This window comes from Engystomops pustulosus, chromosome 10 (assembly GCF_040894005.1).
Source record: "Engystomops pustulosus chromosome 10, aEngPut4.maternal, whole genome shotgun sequence".
In the NCBI taxonomy this organism is placed as follows: domain Eukaryota; kingdom Metazoa; phylum Chordata; class Amphibia; order Anura; family Leptodactylidae; genus Engystomops; species Engystomops pustulosus.
Window position 1 is genome coordinate 32,463,775 of NC_092420.1, and position 25,413 is coordinate 32,489,187.

At 40.8% G+C, this 25,413-nt stretch overlaps 1 protein-coding gene across 1 annotated transcript; it reads right to left on the reverse strand.

Annotated features, from left to right (window-relative positions):
- Positions 1-541: 541 nt before the first annotated feature.
- CBX6 (chromobox 6) lies at positions 542-24,436 on the reverse strand. The gene is made up of 5 exons (XM_072128063.1): positions 24,251-24,436; positions 18,202-18,245; positions 16,104-16,169; positions 14,881-14,947; positions 542-14,329 (listed from the first exon to the last, which is right to left on the reverse strand). Exons 1-5 carry the CDS (start codon positions 24,317-24,319, stop codon positions 13,487-13,489), a joined length of 1,089 nt encoding a protein of 362 aa, XP_071984164.1. The 5' UTR covers positions 24,320-24,436; the 3' UTR covers positions 542-13,486.
- Between the last annotated feature and the right edge of the window lie 977 nt (positions 24,437-25,413).

Sequence of the window (25,413 nt, forward strand, 5' to 3'; positions counted from 1 at the left end):
ATTGGCCCCAGTTTGAAGTCTTCTTTGTCTAGCTTTTACATGTTGGATGTGTAATTAAAGACTGACTAAGCATAGAGTAGTTTATATTCTTAAAAAAATAAATAAATAAAAAGGAGTCTCCACTTCATTTTTGCAATGTACCTTTATTTATATTCTTTATCCCGAAATCCAATAAAACACTGAGTGCAGCAGATAACATATAGATATATTTATATATTTTTATATGCAGTATAACAGATATAAAATCCAGAAAACAGAGCAGAATTACAAAGACGCAGGCTTGGCCTGCTAAATATCAAACCCACAAGACTATTATTGCCAGCTAGGCACCAATTTGTGACACACAATATTGATATCTTTTTGTTATAGACATAGCATTGAAAAAAGACAAACAACCCCATTTCATGCAAAAAAAATAAAATACATATATGTTAACATGGCAATTACAAAATACATTTCATTTGTTTTTAAGTGGAAGAATCCTTCGTTCTCATATGACTCAAAAGCATCCACTAGTCTAAGCGTTTTACTAGGGTTAGGAGTTTTGATTGCTTTCAAGGCTCCCTTAAACCTAAAACGAATAGCTGGAAAAGATTTTAATATAGCACCATTTTTTTTTTTTGCACAGAAAAATAAAGTTGCAGGGTTTTCTCAAATCCTGATAATTTGACTTTTCCAACTCCCAATAACTCGCCATTAGCACCGGGGGAAGCCATCTCCTACCAAATTGTAGTTTTCCATTGTGGCTACTCTTAACCATAGACATGTTTGTCACAAAGACAACCTTTTTGAAAGGAACTGTCCGTGGATAAAAAAAACAAAAAACAAAAACTGATATATGGCTGTTTGTTTGCCCATCCCAACCACAGCCTGATCTCCTGTTGCAGTAGGCGCCCACCATTGGTCAGGACGGCACTGCTGGCGTTTTTTAAACGGAGTACAGAAGTGATGAGTGGAGCCACGGGATAACCGGAGCACCAGAGGAGGAGAGTACAAGTGGTTTATTGTTTTCTTAGCCATATATTCATTTTTTTTTTTATTCATGTAAAACGACTTTAATGTTTATATGACATTTGTTTGTGGAACTATAACGGACTAGCCACTTGTTGATAAAAGTGAGTGATATACCGATCACGGCAAACCTAAATGTGCAATGAGTCAGTAAAACATCCAAAAAGAATGAATTGTGTTCTAGAAGTAAAGCGACAATATCACCGAGGCAGAATATACAGTATATTATATATTCACAAAGCGCATCTGAATAACACTAAGAGCATAAAGCATGTACAGAAAAAACTGCATTCTGTTACATGGGCATCATATACTTGCACATAAAGTGCAAGCAGTGAGCTTGCAAGTAGCATTTGAGTCAACATTTCTTATATATGACATAATTTTCCATTAAACAGCAGCCACAAATCCTAGTTTTTTATTATCGTTCTGTTGTAGCTTACAAATATTTCAAAACAGCACCAAAAGGTAACTTAAATATTTCACAGTGTCCCATAGGTAACTTAAACAAAATTATACACTTCAGGAACCAAGGAGATTCAGCAAAAATGTGAACACTAATATCTAAAAAAATGTCTATTATAGCAACAACGTATGTTCCTCGATAATACAGTACATACCGATTCTTACAGACAAAAACATTACACTAAAGTATTGTATGGGGAACACCATGTGATTTATAGGTCCAATAATCTGGGAGGATGAATTTCATCATATATAAAGCAGGTACAAAATATATTCAGACCCCATTTGATCTTTCACTCTTTGTTTCATTACAGTCAATCGGTAAAATCCAAAAAAAGGTTTTTATTGCTTGTAAATGTACACTCTGCACCTCATCTTGACAGGAAAAAACACAGAAATGTAGATATTTTTGTTAATTTATTAAAAACAAGAAAAACTGAAATATCACATGGTCATAAATATTCAGCTCACATTTAACTCGCATGCTGTCCAGTTCCTTCTGATCCTCCTTGAGATGGTTCTACTCCTTCATCAGAATCTAGCTGTGTTAATTAAACTGGGGGAGAAGAGCCTTGGTAAGAGGTAAAGAAGATGATGAACTTTTGGATAAAAACCTCTTCCAGAGTGCTCTGGACCTCAGACTAAACCAAAGGTTCACCGTCCAACAAAACAATGACTACAAATACACAGCTAAAACAACAAAGCAGTGTCTTCAGAACATCTGTGACCATTCCTGACTGGTCCAGCGAGAGCCCTAATCTAAACCCAATTGAGCATATCTGAAGAAACTTGAAAATGGCTTCCACCAACGTTCACCATCCAACCTGAGGGAACTGCAGAGGATCTGCAAGGAAGAGGCAGAGGATCCCCAAATCCAGGTGTGAGAAACTTGTTGCATCATTCCTAAGAAGACTCATGGCTGTACATGCTCAAAAGTTGCTTCTACTCATAGAATACAGAATACTCATAGAATGTGATACAGTATTGCAGTTTTTAATAAATTAGCAAAAATATCTACATTTCTGTCAAGATGGGGAGCAGAGATTAATGAGCAAAAAAAAAAAAAAGTTTTTTTTATCTTACCAATTGGCTGCAATGTAAGAGTGAAAAATTCCAAGGGGCCTGAATACTTTTCATACCCACTGGAGCTTAATTGGGAAAAGAATAAATATTCACATTAGCTTAGATAACAATTTTTATGTTAAATAGATCTATAAAAAAACATGACATCCCAAAAACAAAGATTCTCCATAGTTTTGTGTGAAAAGCTTATAAGTTGCTCTAAATCTCTGCTGGGCTCAGGAGTCATAGGAGTGCTCCTACTTGGCGATAAATAGCCTTCACTGTATGAGTGTACATCAAGAAATTGTGTATAGGAGTCCACTAGCCGGGACTACCCTTTTTCTTCCCCAAACAACACTGTTAACAAGTTATATGTATGATCATCTGCTTCTGCTCTCAAATATCTGATAAGAGTCATTTTCTATGTGACAGCTCATCTTTAAGTGTCATATGGCATCTACTTTTCTTTTTATATGTCCAAGCGCAAGAATCTTTGGTATAAGGTGTTCCTGGACAGAAGAGAATCAATATATAATAAGGGTTAAAATCTGTAAAACACCATAGCCCTAGAAGCGAGAACTCCTGGACCACTCTATACCAACATGAATAGACTGGACAAACTTGTCGGAATTAATCAGAAAATCTCGGTACAAGGCATAAAAAAAAAAGTCACGATTCCTGGTGCAAGGGCAGGTAATTGCCATTTTTGAGGGTTTTATGTTCCTCACACCACTTTTCTGATGGGTGGCACAATGTTGTTGTGCCTGGAAGCCATGGCCCCTGAATTTATTGGCATTGTTAGGGCACAAAGCATACAGAGATGTCCTAAAAATCTAGGCTAGGCGATAGCTTTAATCCAATATATACATGAGGAGATTTAGTAATCTTAAATCCAGGACAACCCGTTTATAGGGACCACCTCATAAAATGGTTTTAAAGCCATATTCTTGTGTGACATATTTACCGATGACTCTAGACAAACAAGACTCGTAACAACGACATAAATGTTAGAGTACAACATCAGTGTATTGCACATATAATGCAGCAAATGACTTAATAGCATAAAAAAGGGACTGCTGCCTTAAAAGCAAAAAACCTTCATTAGCCAATAAAACCATCCACAAAGAACAAAATGGTCCATAAAATCAGTAACTGTATACAGAATAGCAACTGATGGAATTGCTACATTTATTCAAGGGTGTACACAAGAAGAGCATACCAGCTAATATACCAGTGGGCAGGAATCTGCAGAAAGCCCTTCACAGGGTAGTGAAAAATTGGCCAAAGGGTCAAAATGGATAACGGGACTCGTTAGATGGCATTTGAGCTTTGCTATGTAGCCAATGCTTCTCTACGTTACCTCAAGGTCCAATCCGCACTAAGCATTGTTATGCTAAATAAGGGTGCGACCACACGTTCAGTTTTTCTGATGCAGTTTGATGTTCAAACCAGGAGTAAAAGTAGGAAGAGGAGCAGCACCTTTCAATTATTTGTGTTAACCCATTATGATCCACACCTGATTTTGGCTACAAAAACTGTACCTGAAAAACTGAACGCATGGACACACCCACAGTCACTGTTTTTTTAAAATCTATTTATACTATAAACATATCAATACTGATAACATCCTCACCAAATCATCTGTTACATATTTACTATTCGTAATTAGCTTTGCAATCCATAAACCTTGCAATTTTAATAATTGCTCATCCTCATATAATGGCATCTTATAATATTACTACATTGCCAGGGGGTAACTATGACCCTTCAAAAAAAAAACAAACAAACTACCCAATACTAAAATCAGCATGAGAAACGAAAACAAAACCCATCCCCCCAAAAACAAAACTAGACTTTGTTCTAGATTTACTCTCTGCGGCAGCCACACGCTGTACAGAATTAACGTGATAACCCAGGTAGTCACGTTCCATACATGTGACAAATGAGGAGGCCAACAAGTTGCTGCTACAGGTTGAAATCAGATGTACCGGTAACATATTTGCTTATTTAATTTTCATCTAAATAGAATGGAATAAAAATTTGCAAGCTGAAAGGAAGTACATGACAACTGGTATTACCTGCTATGGAATCAACTATGGGGAAAAGGAAAATCGGGAGAGGGAGAGAACTGGCTGCAAAAGAAGAAAATGATGGATTATAGGGGTATTCCGGGAATAGGAACGTCTGATACAAAAACCCATAATACTATAAATAAATGAATATAACAAAACTCAATGTCATTAGTCACAAAATGGAGCTTAAATAGTTTGATTTTATGATTCACAAAATTTTATGGCCTCTCTAAAGTATGAGGAGTTATCACCAAGATGGCCGCCACTGGAAAATACAAGTCCCAAGATCCTTTAGTTCGCAGTAACTCCTCCTATCTCTTATGCTCTGCTCCCTGTGATGATGTAACAGGTTTTCTTGCTCTGTTACCATAGTAATGATGTGTAACTGTCATCACCAAAACACCGGCCATCCTGGCTGCACTGCAACCAACCGACTACAGCCAAACATAGTGGTGATCACATGACCTGCCCAGGCAGGTGCAGGACATGTGATGTGGACACCTTCTGTCCTGTGTGCGCTCTGCAGAGGAAATTAACGGACTGATTAAAGGGCCAGTAGCATTTTAATTTTTCATTACATTGTATGTTCACAGCATTTTTCTGCTAACGGGAGAAAATTTTTGAATAACAACCAATTACATATTAGCTTATATTTTAAGTACCCATTAGTATATGAATTATGCTGATTCCTGGAATACCCCTTTAAGTTTATAGGAAAGGAGAATATAATAACTACAAAAAGCAAAAGGAGTAAATATCCAAGCCCAGTTTTTGCTACTTATTTGGCAACTAGGGCAAGAGGTGGTCCAAGCACCTATTTATGTTGTCATATACAATCCCAGCATCTATAAAGTTTGGTATATTTTCTATGCACTTATAAACCATAATATAATGCACGGACCGGTAAGGTACATCATGGCGGCTCCGTGGAGAAATGCCCTAATTAGTTACTTCCCATCTATGACACCCATTTGCCCTATTAAGGTCTGTTAACTGCCAAGACAACTATTTTTTCTTAAAAACATTTGTCCCCCATGTATGAAATATAAATATATCATTTTAAATAGTACATTTCATGAAAAGGTAAGACCATTTACAGAAATGTATGCAATGGCCGATACCATAGCTGCCAGCAAACCTTTCCAGAGGGCACAAGTATATTTACATGAGAGATGCCCACAGGAAAAACAGGAAAGTAAGCTCAATATCTATATACACTGCATGGTATACAGCAGTATTTATTTCAATATCAAACAGTTAAAGGCTTTGGCCACTCATATTGATGGATGCCCCCAAGTTTCTTCTCCCAGCAAAATAAGCTGTAACTGGGCGCATGTTGCACCTCAACTGCTCATCAGAAAATCCCCGATTGCCCTAGGCCATGGAATTAGCACATGGTCAGATAAATTACTCACATGACAGCTTGCTCTGTGGTTTTATGATGGCTGAATACATTCAGGGCCTACACAGAAGATGGCATTCACATGAGCAAATCATATGGACCACATAGCCTACAGCTCTGCTTGGCTCAAATAGCCCATCAATGGGCAAGTGGAAAGCTCCGATAACCAGTACAGGTTAGGAAACATGTTTTTTGAAGTGGAAGAATCTAAAGCCGTAAAATATATCCGCTATGATGCAGGTTTTCATTTATTCTGGAGAGCCACATAATAGTACAAGCAAAATATCTGCCCTTTATGTATAAAAGGTAACATACAGCTACAAATATAATACATCAGTTATTAAAAAGCCTCTTACAAATCAAAAGATACACCATCTGGTGTCTAGTAATGTAAAGGGAAGGGTCTATTCATATACATAGAATCATCTTACGTGTATTAAAATCAGTCTTTGGATTTTTTTTTGTTATTGGTCATTTTAAAAGGGGTTTTCCCATGAATCAAAGTTAGGCCCTATCCGCAGGATCCATAATAATTCTTTATTTATATAGCGCCTACAGATTACGCAGCGCTGCACAAAGCTTGCAAAATCAGTTGCCTCAGTCGGAAACCCTCATCGCAGCTGCACATGACCATTCTGCTCCATTCATCACTATGGAGATGTATGGACCAGAACGATCATGCGCGGCTGCCATTGCTCCATTACTCTCCCGGAGCGATGAGAGGTACCTTTGTTTTGGCTTGTTTTTTTTTTGTTTTTTTTCACCTTCATACACCTTGTCAGGTGTATGAAAGCTGTCTGCAACTTTTTGTACAAATCACCAAACACCTTAACTCAGATGTATTAAAAAACAGAAAACACATCTGACTTGGTTGTTGATCTCAGACAAACCCAAATTTCTTGCGTACCTTACTGACAATACAAGTATAAACTGCAACTAGCATTTTTTTCCTTTTTCGAAAACGATGAAATAAGTGCTATAGAAGAGGCAGAGAAGTTTATCTGACGGAGATACTAGTTCCAATACACTTGTAAAGCCAGCGCTCACTAAACTCCTTGAGCTGCTATACCAGCGCCCTTTAACCTGTGCTTCTCCAGCTGCTGTGTACCTACAACACTTGGAAAGCCAAAGATTAAGGTCCCCCTAAACTACTGTACACCATACGATTATGCAATTCCTGGTTAGAATGACCACATATTTAAACTAGTTAAACTTTCTTAGAAGCAATTCTATGCAGAAACAACAGCAACACAAAAGAGATCAAGTAAAACTACTACTAAAAGGTCTTAAATGCCAAGTAAAAAAGGTTAAGCATATCCAAAATGTATCAAATCCAATACAAGCCAATTTCATTGCTCATATCCTTTTAAAGGAAAGTGACCACTGCACAAGTGCATTTAGGTTAAAAGTTTTAGGGCTTTACTTGTGCAATTTTAGAGCTTCTGTCAATGCTTTTACACCAATATATATTATATATTTATATTAATCAAAGTGCACCATTTCATTCTGCTCTCCATTTTGACAGCATCTCACACTGGCCATTGATTTCAATCCTTCAAGAATCTCTGAAAAACAGGGATCAGACAATATATAATGCTTATCGTGAAATCCATAATGATAATGGGGGAGTCAGGGAATATAGGCATTTAGATGTCAAACAAATAGGAACTGCCAGTCAGTTTGGAGATAACAAATGAGGAAAAATAACAGACTGGACGGAAAAAAATAAATGCATTCTTAAAAGGACATCTACCACCAGGATGAAGGACTGTATGCAAATGAGCCTCAGGGGCTCCAGTCTCCATGGATGTTAATAGAGCCGGGAGCCACTGAAGTTCATTCTTTCAGCCTGGTGGCAGCTTTAAAATGGTTACAAATTTTTCAACAAGCTTTGCCTAAATCCATAGTAAAATTAATGATCAGAGAAATTGCTTCTCTTTCTTAAAGTTGGCCCTTACCCTTCCTCCAACCTAATCTGCTTTAAACTCTGACACCTCGGTGATCTTTTTGGTAGAATTTTCAAATTACTTTAAAGCTCCAAGCAGAGGGGAGCATAGAAGAACAATGGAGAAGTTTGGAGGAAAAGAGACTCACAGAAACAGAGTTTCCCGCCAGCAGCTAAAAGTGGACCCCAAACACGCAGACAGAGGCAGGAGAAGTGAAAAATGTAGGAAAATTCAGATTACAATTCAATTATAATGCCCAAAAGCTAAGAGTTAAGATACCTGCACCAGAACACGTGCCGTTATCCGGTAACAAACAGATGCGTGGCTCACACGGCATAAAAGTGTGTAATCCGTTGCTGAGCCCTATGTCCACATATAATTTGCCAGCCTTCCACAGAAGACATGCAAGTGATGGCACTAGCAACTCATCCACAAATATAGTCGGCACATGGATGACACAAGTACCCATATATAGTTTGCAGTCTGAACCGTAAAAACAGGCAAGAATAGGAAATCCTCCGAATTTTCCACAGCTTCCACATGGATGCGAAAACTCGTAGCTCTCCTCTTGCCCTGTCTACAGATTCCTGCAACGTTTGTTGAAAGGTTAGATACACTTCTTTACATTATATTTTTATGTATTATAACCATTGCAACTCTGAATTACTGTTGTGCAATTTCCATTTCAACCACAAAAAAAAAAAAAAAATAGTGAACAAGAAAGCAGCAACGGGAATTGACAAGTAGTGCAAGTATTTTTCTGTGTACTAAGGGACCTGTGTATTAGACTATAACCTATCAATTACGTCTACTAGAATTAAAATGCCCTAAATGTAATCCATCAGAAACAATGGGACATTGCGGTTAGATTTCAAGCATAAATGTAGCAATGTAGATAAAGTCTGCAATGGAATCAGAGTAGTGAAAAACCTTATAGTTATGCAAAAGCCATAATAGGTAATGACTTTCAGCAGAAAAAGCTTGAATGGTTTCCGGACACTTTGAAAATTCATTGACCATCAACCAATCTGCAATTACATTTTCCTTTGAGGTGCCCTAAGACACAAACACCCCGGGAACTGAAGATCAGTCACATTTTATGTGTAAAGAATAAAATATCGTAATGAACTAACAGAAATAAGTAACTTTCCTTGTGCCTGTGAAGCCAGGGAAAAGCCTCATTACCCCCTGCCTCTCCTGGTTTTGAAGAATTATATCTTTGCATCTATGTTCCGAACACTATAGAGGTTGTTTTACCGGTGCAGAGGGACAAAAGCTCTAAATAATATCACGCCCCAGATCAAGTAATGAGACTGGAAAACAGGTATGATATACAGTAAAAATCAAGCATGGATAAACCAGGGACACTTAACTCATAGATCCAGGCACTGTGACACTGGTAATCTTCTTATATTTGTGATCCATGGCCTCCTTCCTTATAAAATCAACTTTTAAAATTCTGAAAAAGAGAATGAGGGGCCCCGGGGGGGGGGGGGGGGGGGGTTTCCATAGCCCTTCAGGGATGTATTGTCACTGGTCAGTACAAGGAGCAGAGAAGGTCTCTCATCCCCCCTGTACTTCCTGCTGCTGCTGTTAAATTACACAGGCAGAGGGAGAAGGGAGAGAGCAGGGGGAAGGCAAGACATATCCTGCTCATTGTAAACAGCCTGTGTATCTGTAGCACTGAGGGGCTCTGGAAACACCCACCAGAGCCCCTCTGATTCATTAGCTTAATTTTAAAAGTTAATGTTTGAAAAAAGGAGACCATGGATAACAGATATAAGAAGATTAACAAAGTCACAGGACCTGGATCTATGAGTAAGCATCCCTGGTTTATTTGGATTTGAAGGTTTTGAGGACTTACAGAAAATCTACCAACATAAAATACAGGAAATAGCACCAAGAGGTCCAGGGGATTCAAATGTTACACCCATGGCAAACCTGTTTGATTAAAGAACATCTGTCACAGGACAAAATATTGTGATTCTTTAAGAACGGAAAATAACACCAAAATAACTCCAGCTAATTTTTACGCCTGTTCCGGGGGCGGACGAAGATTTGTGCAAAATTTGCAACTGTTTTAAGAAGCCGCAACTTTCACATCTCAATTCAGGTGACAACTCAGGGAACACTGCAGAAAACTAGACAATGACGAACTTTAAAGGGAGACAGCTTTAGGTGCAAAAAATGCACAAATGAGCACAAGCAACAAAAATTAAAAGAAAAAGGCAAGCCAAATGTTTGATACATGTGCCCCATTGTGTCCAATATTGATGAAGAGGTAAACATGTTCTTGGCTGTATCTGCTAACAAAATAGCCTTAGATTTATTTTTATGAAGTATCAGGTCAATACCATAAAGAATACATAATAAAGTGGATTAAGGAGTTAGAATCAATATTTTTCCGTGACAGATGTTCTTTAGAATATCAGATGTTATTGAGGAAAGACCTTTACATCATATTTAACTGAAAATTACAATTATGCCCATTGAAATGACAAAACAGCGACCATGTACCACTTTGCTTACTAGAGAACTGCGTTGGAAGTGCGCCCACTTGAATGTCCGTAAATGCGTAGCACCAGGCGTCATCTAGGCTTCCTATTATGAAAAGACATTAAGGAAGTATTGCAGAGCAGTGTCGCTTTGTGACTTGAGGCAGATCCCGACAAGATAATCAACCATTTCATCCATATGGTGATATACGCATCCTTCATCTACAAAGTGGACATAAATAAGATTTAGCACCAGTAAATTGTAGAACGACCTCAAAGGTGTTCCACAGATCATGTTTCTCCAGGTCTTGTACTGGCTTGTCCACAATTCTTGTTAAATAGTTAAAGATGTATTCACTCAAAAGCTCAAGTTTCAAGTTCCAGGCTGGAAAAAAGAGTTTCTTTGTTTCAGCCAATAAGTTAAGCATTTCAATAAAAAAAAAGCAATTCCCTACACCACCCTTTTCCAGCAAAATTCATTGGATTTGTAATCCCCTCCTTTACACAAAACTTAGATGTTATCCCATTAAATCTCCCAAGAAACTACAATGTGATGGCATTTATTTATACTATATTCATCTGAACAAACCTTACAGAATTTACCACTTTGAATTGTTGTATAAAAACCCTAAAGATCATAATGTAGAAGTCATGTTCTAACATCTGGTGATTCAAAAATACTCCAGGAAAAGATGTGGTATTTCTAGTGCAGAGGTTGGGTGGAAGGGCAGCTCTAAGATACACAGGGTGCCAGATGCACAAGGCTGCAGAAATGGTCCAATATTTTTTCACTAATTTGTTTCAAATCTGTCATGATCAATGGACTATGGTCCTTCTACTGCAAATTACAACCAATGTAAACACGAACCTGTCATGTGATTTATGCTGACCAATCATGTTATGTTAAAACTAAGCGGTCACCAGGAATGTGATTTTTAGCTAGTGAAAGTTTCCCATTTTCTATGCTATGCAGATTTTAAAAATTCCTTTGTCAGCATTCTGTGTGTGTGTGGAGAGGAGAAAACTGACACAGGCTGCAGCTTCCTGCCCCCAGGACTCACCACAAGCGGCTGGCAGGGAGCCGGGTACTGTGAATTAAACTTTTATAAATTACTGGAACAATTCACAATACGAACAAATGCATTTTTAAAATCAGCATAGCATAGGCTATTGGAAGCTGTCACCAGCTAAAAATGACATTCCCGGTGACAGGTCTGATTCGCTTTAACATAGAAGACTATCAATCATCCTCTGTGGGCTGGGTTATCAGGAATCTCACTCTCTGTAGGAGTCTAGTCGTGGATATTAGGCTTTGTTCACATCTACTTTCAGACTTCTGTTTAGTGGTTTCCGTTTTTTTCAAATAACGGATTGCTATTTTAACAGTTGAATGGATCCTAAAAGAGAATCTTTTTTGAATTTTTTTTTTTCTATTTTAAACAAATACATTCAAGGGATCAGTTCTAAAAAATGGATACCTTGCTTTCCGCTAGTATCAGTTGGCTTCGGGTTTTTTTTTTTTGGTTTTAAAGCAATACGTTATTCAACAAAAATATATATTATTTTAAACCGATACAAAACAAGACCATCCATCTTACATAGAAATCAATGTTAAGTTAAGGTGGTAAAAGAGTCTTGTTACTTCAGACAGATAAAATAGTTCTGCAGTTAACGTCAAACTATCAGATAAGTAACGGATAGCAAATGGAGACTAGCGGACACCATTATAATTCTACTAAAATCAATGGAGAGAAAAACGGATCCAATAGTCATCTGTAGGTTACAAAAGGGAACTGCAAGACAGAACGCAGAAGTGAACTTGCCACAGAGCTCAGCTTATATCACGCTATAATATTCAGAGGCAACAAGGCAGCACAAACCATATGAAAAGGTAATTTACATAGAGAACACGAAACCTTGTGCTTTAATATCACAGGACTTAAGATATACATCTTAGTACATATGTGCAGCATATGATGTGAACTCATCTACACATTATGATATACAGGCAGTCCCCGGGTTACATACAAGATAGGGACTGTAGGTTTGTTCTTAAGTTGAATTTGTATGTAAGTCGAAACTGTATATTTTATCATTGTAGTTCCCGACAATTTTTTTTTTTGCCCCAGTGACAATTGGAGTTTCAAATTTTTTTGCTGTAAAGGGAGCAAGGATTATCAATAACGCTTCATTGCAGACAATTTTAAGCTGATTATTGCAATCTGGGACTATTTTAAAGCATCCAGAGAGCTTCACCAGAGGTCACAGTGGGCAGAGGGGTCTGTCTGTAACTATGGGTTGTCTGTAAGTCGGGTGTCCTTAAGTAGGGGACCGCCTGTATTATGATGCACATACATATCTAACATGCACAGCTTTAGACCTGGTTTATGTTGTGTACATTACAAACGTAAACTATACATTACATGATATAAATGAGAGCACTTAATAACTGGCCTGGATTCTCATCATATTTTATATACACCTAGCCTTATAGGAATAAGAAGAGGCAGGCTGCAGAAATAAAATAAGCAAAGATGTATGAAAAAATACTAAATAGTCCTCTGCTCATACGCAAAAAGCTTTCCTCATATAGAATCTACATCCAAAGACTCATGCCATATATATATACGGATGCCTCCACTGAAAAGTTTACTTACAAGCTCTAACAATACAGCTTAAAAGCCACAAAAAAATGTGCATTTCACATTAATATTTATGCGCTTTCTGCTTCACTACATATGTAATGACAAACATACCTATTTCATAAAGACTAGTAAGTGCCATCACATTCTAAGCTTAAATTGTACCATTGAAAGCAAGTAAGGACATAGGATGAGTAGTTTCTACAGACGTCTATTAACCTAGAGGTCAATTCCGGTCAATGTGATGCACACCATATTACAGAACAGCACCACATGTGATTCATGGCCTGTAATTACATACTAAATGGGTAGGGTGGTGTAGCAATAGCTTTAGAGTGAATTAACCTTTAAATTCTTGAACTGCCCTTACGGTTACAGATCCTTCGCTCTACTATTTGCCAGTAGCTGCCACTTTCTCGAAGTCTTGTGCATTGCAGAACTCCTTTATGGTGACTGTCAAAAGATTGCTGGTTACATCCGTCACTACCACATTGGAACATGGTGACATATCTGGGCGCCAATCACCAGCCTCTTCGTGATCAGACTCATCAGGTTCACCTTGCCCACGTTTACTAGCAGAAGATTCTGGTGGAATGGAGAGATCCAACGCTTCAGATTCCCGCCAGTCAGGAACAGCTGGGCTAAGGGTTTCAGGTAGTAATTTTGGAGGTCTATCATCAGAGGGAGCTGGTGAGGGACACCCAGACGTACTAGAACTCTCGTCCCCAAGACCTTGGTGAGTGCTTTCAACTTCTGCCTTTTCTTCTTCTGGTTCTCGAACAGCTGGCTTGTTATACAAAGAGAAGGTTCCATACTTCAAATGGCGAATCTGGTTTCGAAGCATACTCTCACTGTACTTCTTGCTTTTCCCAATAACTCTATTTCGGGATGGAATTTTAGGACGTCCTAGTGGTTGTTTTGCTCCCTTATCAATAACCTTCAAATTAAGAATAATTCTGTTACGCTTTGGCTCTCTAGGCTTAGCCTTGCGATTAATGATCCGCACGGTCTCTGAAAAAGGAGACATAGGGGCTCGCAGACCAGAAGTAGTTCCAGAAGGTGCTGAGGGATCTGGACGGGGAAGAGGGCGACGAGACATACTGTGACAGCGTCTTATGTCCTTCTTCAAGCGATGTACAGCAGCACTAGAGTGCAACTTAGGGGAAGCACTTGAGCCTGGCTTTACTGTAAAGTGGACATCATTTATGCGAAGAGCTTCGGCCTGTGCTCTTGCCTGTTGAAAGACAAAATAGATTATTGAAATAGTTACACAGCCCTTTAGAATCCTTGCATTCTTAATTTCAGGCTCCTTCCACGCGATCTTGTGCTCACTCAAGCCATAACCCAGGTAAAAAACAAAGCGGGGTAGAGGAAGCAGGGTGAGTGAGTGCACCTCACCCCTCTCCATAGGAAGCTGGTCGTCTGCTCTGCATGTCGGTCCAAAGATAGGACAAAAAAAAAAAAAAAGTGTAGAACCTTCCTTCTATGTAAATATTTTAAAATCATATGCTACAATCAAACAGATCAGCAAATGTTTGTAAGAAAGTTTTTAAAAAAGTCACTGCAGAGCCAGCAGCTACTTGGACTTTTCTGAATGTTCGTGGTCCTTGTCTGGGGGAATGGAATTGTTAATTCAACCTGGACAAACTACCTACTCACAAATGTCAAACAGCTGTAACTAAAATACTAAATATATTTGGGTAACAGATTTAGGCTATTTACCTAAAAGGGTCTTCAAACAAGCAAAAACAGCAAGTGTGGCTCAGATGTAGAAGAACTGCCTACCTTTAAAAGGAACGTTTTTGGCTTCGGGCCGCGCTTCTTAGGTCCATAGATTTCCTGTTCCCGCTCTCTGTGTAAATACATAGAAATGAAAATTATATTGAGAAAAGTAACTCAATGACTATAACAAACATGCAGTAGAACATTGCACTGTACTAGCTGCTGTAGCATGTTTTCAGAAATAAAACACATACAATTCAAGTATTTATTTCAGTGAAAAGCAGGTTATTTCAGGCTAGCAAATATTTTTAAAAAAATATGTTTATTGGCCCTGGTACATGCCTTGGGTGTCTTTTGGCTACTCTTCTGTGTAAGTCAGGAGCCTACGCAAAGGTCATATTAACATCTGCACAAGAGTCATAGGTGCTTGAATAGGCAAGCATGATAGGGTCCATAGGTTTGTTCTTAGGTTGAATTTGTATGCAAGTCGAAACTGTATATTTTATAATTGTAGTTTGTTTTTGCCCCAGTGACAATATGAATTTCCCAATTTTTTCTGTAATGGGACCAAGTATTATCAATAAAGCTTCATTACAGACACTTTACAGCTGATCATTGCAGTCCTTAAGTAGGGGACCGCCTGTATAATATATATATATAATCATGGAACTATATCTATTGTGCCCCATGCTAACTGGTGCCCTAGAACCCCCCTCATCCCCCATAAATACAGCAACCAGCAATGTGACAGTCTGGGTCTGCGGTGTGACCAGTGAATTAATCTGGAGCCTAAATTGCTGAGCTAGTAATTATTTTTTGCATAATTAGCCATTGATTATCATTAACATTATATATAGATAATTTATTTGTATCACTGAATTTATACTCCTCCTCTAAAAAATAAGCTAAAAATACTCCATAAAAATATAGTTACAGGACCATTTTTACTTGAAAAAATGTATTGCGACTTCTGAGCCAATATTGTTTTATGACGTTCTGCTGCCATGTACATGGTTTGCTTATAAATTACATATGTTACATTGTTTATACAGTTTGAAGGCAGGCGTTGAGGGTAGAGTAACCATAACCATTTTCCTATAATTGGGCCGTCTGGTTAGCCTTTCATGGATCCAGGCTTACACAGCAGGCGCCTGCTCCACAGTATAGAGAATGCTTAGCTCCACAGTCTACTCCATCTTCGTTCATGAATTTATGCCTAGTCAAAATGAACTTTTCCTTTAAGAATGCGATACTATGTGGACGATGAGACACTATGTGCAACTTACTTTTGCTCAAAAGCAACAATAAGCCTGGAGTCCAATATGTTTTCCTCTGGTTCCCATGTGCTATATCTGTAATTTAAAAACATATATAATATATAATCCAATCATTATTCCATTCATTATTATAACTTATTTCAAGAAGTATTCCAAATATATTTTCTTTACAAAATTTAGTGGGTGAAAGCTTCCGTTTGATGCCTTGATACAGCTGAAGGCATATATGGGACTGTTCACATCTGAATAGGGGTTTCGATTTAACTACATTAGCCACAGCACTATGCTAGGAATGCTGCAAGCCTTGTCCAACCTCACTAATAAAGACTGTCTGGCGTCACTTGTGTATCCTTTGTTTTCACGGGAGTTAATATGCAGCACTATTCTATATTGTGGAATCTACTGAAAGGGAAACGACTACCAACAGTATAAGGCTACATTCACACAACCGTTGGGGGACGTATATACGTGCTATGGTATGGTGGGCACAAGTTAGTGTGAATGTAGGCCAAGGATACATTCAGACGGCTAGGTGCTTGCCTGGACCGGGTCCAACACAGGCGCGGGAGGAGGAGAAGGAGTGCTCCCCCCACCGTGGTCAGATGAGCGGCCGCCCAACGCTGTGATGGGGTGGTGAAACAACGTGTTCTTACAGTCATCGGGTGCCATAGAAATCTGTTGGCGGTGATCTGACGTAAACTAAAGTAAGCAGCTCCTAGCCCAGTAATACCAGAGTTAGGCCCCTTCCACACTAGCGTTGCATTTCACGCCAGGGTGCAATGCGTGAAAAACTGACGTTTTTGGCTGCATTTTTGTTCCATTTTTCCTTGGAGTCATTAGCGTATTTGCGTTTTTCACGCGCGTGTTGTTCGCGTTTTTTTTGCGTTTTTCACGCACGTTTTTAAGTAAATGGGAGACTCGAGCATTTTTCAAAGGGACCATGGTTCAGGAATAAAATGTTTTATTTAATTGAAAAAAAAATGTCTTCTGATAAGTTAGCAGATGTATGCAAACATCTGCAATCTATTCTTCACTGTTCTGCGCGTATATTATCTCCCGACAAGTTAGCAGATGTGAAGAACAGTGAAGAATAGAATAAAAACAGTGAACACAGGATCATTTAAGTAAAAAAACACAGTGAAGAACACAGTGAAGAATAGATTACAGATGTTCGGCACATCTGCTTACTTGTCGGGAGATACGCGCGGAACGTTGCGAATAAAATAGTGTGTGAAGAACACTGTATATGTGTGAAGAACACATTGCAGATTGCAGACTGTGTTCTTCACTGTTTTTCACTTAAATGATCCTGTGTTCACAGTTTTTATTCTATTCTTCACTGTGTTTTTTTTAATGAAATGCTCGATCTCGAGCAGGGGAATTATTCATGTCACCTAGCAACCCATCCGTTTAAAACACATTGCACTCGCATTGCACTTGCAATGCTTGCGAGTGCAATGCATTTTTGATGCGTCTCCATAGACTTTAATGGGGCGGGAAAAACGTGCGTGAAATGCAAAAGTAGAGCATGCTGCGCGTCAAAACAAACGCAAGCACGCACGTGAAAAAAAAAAAAGCAAATGAGGAAAGGCCCATTGGAAACAATGGGACAGAGTGCAATGCAAGTTCTGCACGTCAAAAGCACACGCAGAACTCGCGCGTGAAAAACGCTAGTGTGGAAGGGGCCTTAAACCGCTAGTTTTATCGGAACATACCGATAAAGCTAGCAAACACTGCACTTGTAGAGTCCTCAGAACGCCCGACCAAGGTTACAGTGGTCCAGCATATTCATAAGGGGGTGGTCTGAGGAGGTGGTGGCTACCGCTTGAAGCTTGGCAGTCACCGCTGGCATATGGTGTGGGAGGGGGACGCCTCGGACTGCCCCCTGACGAATACACCAGACCGATGTAAGCTTGGTCTGGCGTTCCGAGGGCTACGGCAGTGCTTTCTAGCTTTTCTGTATTTTCCGGTAAAGCTAGCAATTTAACAATGCTATTACAAGGCTAGGGATTATTTAAGCAGCTCCTAGAGGGTGACGTGTCCTCTTTAAATGCAATAAACATTAGAAGGAAACAACACAAACACAAAATAAGCACAAGAATCTTACTTGATGGCCCAACCTTTCCATTTCACAAGATATTCAATGCGGCCCTGAAATGGCAAAAAAAATACATTTTTGTTTAATTGTAGCGCAAGATGATAAAGTGGCCATGTTTGAGCACCTTACCTTCCTGTTGTGTAGGACTGTATCATTTTATAAACAAACCCTTATTGACATTCTATTACATCTTAATATAAAAATATGATGCTTTTGTTACTCCAAAAAGTGTATTGGAAAATGTCAAACCAAGGTGTGAATTTCTAAAGATCAAGTTAACATTAGCCATTTCATATGATTTGGTATGAAGTTCTTGCCCCATGCACAGCAACCATGATTTCTGTAATTACACTAGGGAGGGCAAACTACTTTTAGCCAGCTTAAGGAGGCTTTGTAAAGCAGTATACAGTCAGCGCACTTCATGTTGGCAGATGTTTGTAGGTGTATGTCCTCAATGGCCAAAACATGTAGTATACCCACAAATAGAATACAGCACAATGTAGTTTTTATTGGTTTATTTTATTTAAGCCATATGTGCACCAGCAAAACATCAAACAGACAGTTTTGGGCTACAGTCCAGACCTTATGTCCAGCATTTCAATTGAAAAGGATTGAATTCTATGAACCAATCCTGTACCTCTGTGTGCCGTGAAACTGGCTATATGCAGATGCCCTAATAGCTTCCTTTACTTTGAAATTTCGAGAACAAATGTCAATCAAATATATTGAAAGAGTTATCACTTTGTGCCACAGTGTAGTTAATGTGTTTTGTGACATTTTAAACATTTCTACATTTGTAACATGAATAAATCTTTACTAAGCGCCATCTGCAGTAATTTAAAGGGAACCTGTCACCACATTTTCACAAATACAGCCAGTGACAGGTTCCCATAGGGTCAACTTTATGATATACTAGCCATAGCCCCTGGCGTTGCCCGGGATAGAACCTATTCAATATATATATCTTCCCATCTCTTTAAGTCTATACGTCCCTCCTCTCTGTCACTCCCTCTATCCATATTACTTTACACCATACCTAACACATAAGCAATCAAACTTAATGCCTATAGTAACCAATCAAAGCTCAGAGCTCATATTAATTATCTGTGGCAAAATAGAAACTGAGCTGTGATTGGTTGCTAACTGACACAGCAGACAATGGCTCCTGTAATGGTGGTTTATAAGTGTATTTAGTAAAGGGCTGGGTGAAAATTTTGGCTCAAAACCTAGTCCATGACATCCCCCGAGTCACAGAGAGCCACTGTGGAAATGTGGTGATTGTAAACGCGACTGTGCAGATTCCTTTAGATTACCTGGGATCAGAGGGAACATGTCCTGCTCAGCTAGCCCTCTCATCTAATCTTCCCCATGTCCCATGCCCCTTTTCAGCATGTCACGTAACCAGGGTGATGGCACGTAAGGGGCTTTACTCAGCAAGACTTGCAACATCTACCCAATGTATGTACCTGATCACATGAAATCTCCATGGACTTCTACTCCTCTCCATGCTCCATGGAGGCATGCTGTGATTTCATGTGATCACATACATCCATGAGGTAAACGCTGAAAATCTCGGTGGGTAAAAGAACTTAGATGACATCATCCTGGTCAAATGATACAAGGAGTCTCATCCTGGCCATTGTAGTTGTTCCATGCAACAGGACAGCGCTGATTCACCGGCCGACCATGGTAATGTGTAAAACTGTCCTAAGAGCTTATGCACACAACAGTTTTTAACTTCTGTGTTCTGTCGGATTTTTGAGAGAGCACAGACTAATTTAAGTGTCAGAGGCTACTTCCACATTAAAGTGTGCCTGCCATACCATAGCACGGCGGGCACACGTCGGTGCTGGGGAGAGGAGGGGATGAGTGCCGCTCAGCCCCACCACTCTACATAGAGAAACATGGTGCTCGGCGCCGTGTTCTCGGGAAAAGATAGGACATGTCCTATCTTTTTAAGGGGTATGGAACGGTACTTTGCCGCACTTGTGCTGCACTGTACCACTCACGTAGGGTGCCGTGCGCGCACTGCTGTCTGTTGGGGACGTATATCTGGCGTATATATGTCGGCCGTATATACGCTCCCCATACGGCTTTGTGAATGCAGCCTTATAGGATGCATTCACACGGCACTATGCCGACCGGGCCGGCATACCGCTGTGCACTGTAGAGGAGGAGATGACTCTTCCTCCCTCCATAGGAAATAGCGGCGCACGGCCGCACACATTCGGGAAAAGATAGAGCATGCTTTATCTTTTCCCGGTGTACGGTGCGGAACGGTGCCACACATGCTGCACCATACCGCCGCTGAACCACCATTGCCGTCTATGGGGACGTATATCCCCCCAGACAGCGGTGTAAATGCACCCCAAGTCTTGTTTCTATGCTGCAATTTTGCTGCAGTAAAAAGTTTGGTTTCCGCAGTTAAATGACCTGCTGCAAATGGGAGAGCATTCTGCTGCAGACATTTGTCAGTTTATTTAGAGATTTGTATACATTGTATATACTACAATGCAACTATATAACATTGCGGATTTTCAGCATGAAAATTCCACAGGTAATACACTACTTTTATGGGTGTCCTTAGAGACTCCAATCATGAATGACAAACTACCGTATTTTTTGCCCTATAGGGCGCACCGGACTATAAGGCGCATTAGTCCGATGCGCCTTATATATGTAATAATTACATATATAAGGCGCATCGGACTATAAGGCGCGGGGTCCGGGATCCGGGGGCGTGGCGGAGGTCCGGGGGCGTGGCGGAGACCCGACGTGACGCGGCGACGGGATGCTGTCTCCGGTCTCCGGTAGCGGGGACCTATGTAAGTATGGTCCGCTGCCCTGTGCCCAGCGCCATACATAGGGTGCACCGGACTATAAGGCGCACTTTGGATTTCCACGGAAATCCAAAGCTTTTAAGTGCGCCTTATAGTCCGGAAAATACGGTACTTGTAAACAAGTCACTTCACTTTTCTTTTTTCCTAAAGTGGAAAAAAAATAAATAAAAATCAGCTGGGAAACACATTCATAATTGCCTCATTGAAATGTCATAATCCTCTGTGTGAAATAGGTTTACTACAAATTAAAAAAAAAAGTGGATTAAACTGGGATGTTAAGAAATTTTAAAAAAACAAAAAAACACACACACACACACACACACACACACAAAGATGCTTAAATATGTTTAAAAAGTGTTCCATCTGTGCAAAAAACAACAGAACAAAAATGGATGTGTGCAAAAGCCTGTGATTTCTTCCTTGCCAAATCTATTCTCAGTGATATGAGAATGCGGTAAAATCCAGAACATACAAATGGACCCAAAGTCTTCCCCAAAATAGAGATTGGTGCAGTTTGCTGAAAAGGCCAAGTTACTGTCCAGGTAGAGAAATGAAAACACTCTCCTCCTATTACTAAGGCTCGTTCCACACGTGTGAGTGTGATGCGATGAACTCGCATCACACTCGCAACGCATGCTGCCGGGAACTCACGGCCCGAACACTGCACCGCGGGAGTGAACTCAGCATGTAAGTTCACTCCCGCGGTGCAGCGTTCGGGCCGTGCGTTCCCGGCAGCATGCGTTGCGAGTGTGATGCGAGTTCATCGCATCACACTCGCAAGTGTGGAACGGGCTTAACTCTTTATAAAAGTTTTTTTTTTTTTTTTTTTAAACCAACACCAACAAGATCTATCTATAAAGGTAGAACGGGTGGTAGATGGATGTATGGGACGTGAGGATAGCTGTTTTTAGAGCTAATCCACACGTCCCCGCTATATTTTTAAAACTTTAATACCCAAATATGTTAATTTTCTTAAGCGGCTACTGGGGCGTGGAGTAGCCGAACATGAGGCTACACGTCACGGCTACTCCACGCCCCAGTAGCCTCTTTTCTCCTCCTACCCTGACAACTTCGGCATGCAGCTCCTCATAGCTGCGCGCCCTCGTCCGGGAAGCCAGCGTTCTGTGCATGTGCAGAACGACCGGCCCGCAGCTGCACAGCCATTGCTTCGAAGCACCCAAGATGTCAGGGTAGCAGGAGAAAAGAGGCTACTGGGGCGTGGAGTAGCCGTAATGTGTAGCCTCATGTCCGGCTTCTCCATGCCGCCCAGTAGCCGCTTATGAAAGTTAACATATTAGGGTATTAAAGTTTTAAAAAGATAGCGGGGACGTGTGGATTAGCTCTAAAAAGGGCTATCCTCATGTCCCATACATCCACCTACCACCAGTTCTACATTTATAGGTAGAATCGTGGTGGTAGGTTACCTTTAAATTGAAATTATGCCAGAAAACTGTGATGGTAAAGGGTGCAATAAAGATGTATGAAGGTTTTCATCCGGACAAAGAATAAAACAAAACAAAAAAATTCCCTACAACATACATCACTCAAAGTTGAGCCGCTGCCAAAAGTGATCCAGTGTGTCCCCATTTAACTCTGCAAATACAACTACCGAACAGGCACAGACATTTTCTGTTAGTATTAAAGCCGCGTCAGGATGACAGAAGTCAACAGCTACATCCACAATATCATATTATAGCGAGACGTTTCCTTCAGCGAGCAGAACAGAAAAGGAAAGAATTTCAAGAAACGTCACGAGGGCATATGAGGCCATACAGCGGGGGGCACGACGGGGAATCCTGCTCCGCTCCAGCTGCAAACACATGTATAGATTTTACTCCATAGGACTGCGGACGCTTTCCTCCAAACTGACTAACTAAACTTTTGTTTGCTACCAACAGAAAATGGTTTCAGTAATACAAATATTTCTCAACTTCAACTTTTTTTTTTATTTCTAGTTTAGCAAGGTTTCTAGGTCAGACTTTATGGGGCTTATTTAAGAGCTCAATATCGTCAGCCTGTTTGCTGTTATCTGGATTTGCACAGCTTAGACAGGTATTTAACAGGGGTTTGCGCTGGGATTGTGTCGCACGCAATCGGATTTTGGCGCAGCTGCGCTGGCCTTCATACGACAGAAATCGGGGTGTGCCATTGGACGATCCGACTGATTCGGACTGAGTGCGGGATTTAAGTTACTTACATGCACCAAGAAGAAGAAGGTGAACTCCGGAGGACCTGAGGAGGGAAGTGCATGATCGTCGGACAATGCACTTTCTGTGAACTCCAAGGTATAATGTGCCTCTATGAGTTGACTTTCACATGTCTGCTCAGAATGGAGGATACTTCCATTTGTGGTTTCATGACCCTTGGAGGACCTTCAAAGGTCCTCAAATGGCTCCGGTGTACACGTGTATTTAGAGTAAGAAAAGATGTACCAGGATTTCATGGGTGACAGTCCGTCTCAGTATAAATTTCGTGGATGGGCCCCCGGCTAACACCCAAGTGGTCAATATTATAATCCACTACTGGGCCCAGGAATCATTGTTATTTAAAACACAATCACATGACCTTCAATGGGTTGGGACAAGCTAGTGAATAATTTGCCGGCCTTCCGTTTTTTTTTTTTTTTTTTGCAGATCTTCAAAAAAATAGATGATAGGTGGACGACACATAGACAATTTTTTGATGACACAAGTTTCGGAAACCGATTACATGCGGACGGCAAAAATTGACCAATGATCCGTTGTTTGTGGCCGACGAACTTGTGCAGGTGGCCTAACGTTAGGCGGCTCAAGGTGAACACATCATCATTTCGATTTAGCAAAATATCATGATCATTTGACAAGACACCAGTGCCTGCAATGCCATATGTCAAATAAAAGTAATAATAGTAATAATGACATGAATGTAACCCTCAGTGCAGATCATCATAGCACAGACTCGCCCCGCAGACACTCACACTAGGGGGCGATAGTTAATGCTAGGGGCGACTTACTGGCACTGGGCCAACACCAGGATGAGCACTTACATGCCAAGCATTAGCACCGGGCATGTCTCGGGCACTGTGCACACTGCAGGTGAGCTCCGGGGCCGCGCCACTGCGGCGCATCACGGGCCTAAGCTCTGACTTCTGATGCGCAATTACAAGACCAAAGAGACGCCGGGATGCTGAGAGCAGGTCACCCCGCTCCCTCACCGCAGGCCCGGGCCCCTCTACTCACCTTCCTTATGCGGCGCTTAATAATTGATTCGGCGGCGAAAACCCGCTCCCCGATAGCAGACAGCTCCATGATCAGCGCGGCCCCGGCCAAGACTAGCAGCAGCAGCGGCAAGCGATCAGCTCCTCCTCCCGGGCACTGCTGTCACCTCGGCTCTGACCGCGCCCCTTCCCGCTGTCAACGTGTTATCCCCACCCACTCACACTGTCACTGAGCCGGCTACAGCGCCGGACACGCCCACTTTAAAGTTCTTAATTCTCTCCACCCCCTTCTTCTTTCGCGTCTAGACCCTTAGCCCCTCCCTCGCATTTCGTCACTGTCAGGCCCCGCCCTTCTCGAACCGACTGCGCGTCCTTGTGGGAACATCATTTTTTTGTTGGCGGGAATATAGCGCATCATGTGTCCCTCATATGAGCCCTCACTCCAGTCACTAACCCCCCCGAGGGTCACAGTCCCACATGTTGTACCACATTCTGCTCCAGCCACATGAATTATTTAGTATAAATGTGGCAAGAATTATACATCTTTATTGTAGAACACCTAGCTGCACTTTATAACTTTTAGAGAGGGAAGAAGGACGATGGGTTCCAGGAACATTGTCCTTATCGATACCCATTAGGTTGTGTTCACACTTAAGTTTTTCAGATGCAGTTTTTGAAGATGAAATCAGCCATGGATCATAATGGGTGAGAACATATCTTTGAGAGAAGCTGCTTCTTCTTATTTTTTTTTCACTCCACTCCTGGTTTAGACATGTGTTTAGTCAACGTACAGTCGCCATAGCCATAGAATTTTGTGGGCAGTATATACCTCCCTAGGACGAAGAGGCTGAGAATAGCCTAAAATAATATGTATGTTCATAAGTCTCATGAGGGTCTGTCCCATTTTATAAAATATTATAGGGCTGCTGGAATTGTGCAGCTGCTGTCCATACACTTGTATTCTGACCAGCCACTGTGGATTGCGGCAGAGTCGGCCAGTGTAGTTGTCAGGGTCGGTGGTGGTGGACCCACTGAACCACCGCGAGCGATGACATAAGCTGACAACTGGGAGCGGAGTCCAAGTGGCACCTGGTATTCACCAGAGGCCGCAAAGCAGGTCGGACTTATCACCAGTTCGCTCTACAGACACGACTTTGCTCACGGTAGTGGCCAAGGAGAGTTACA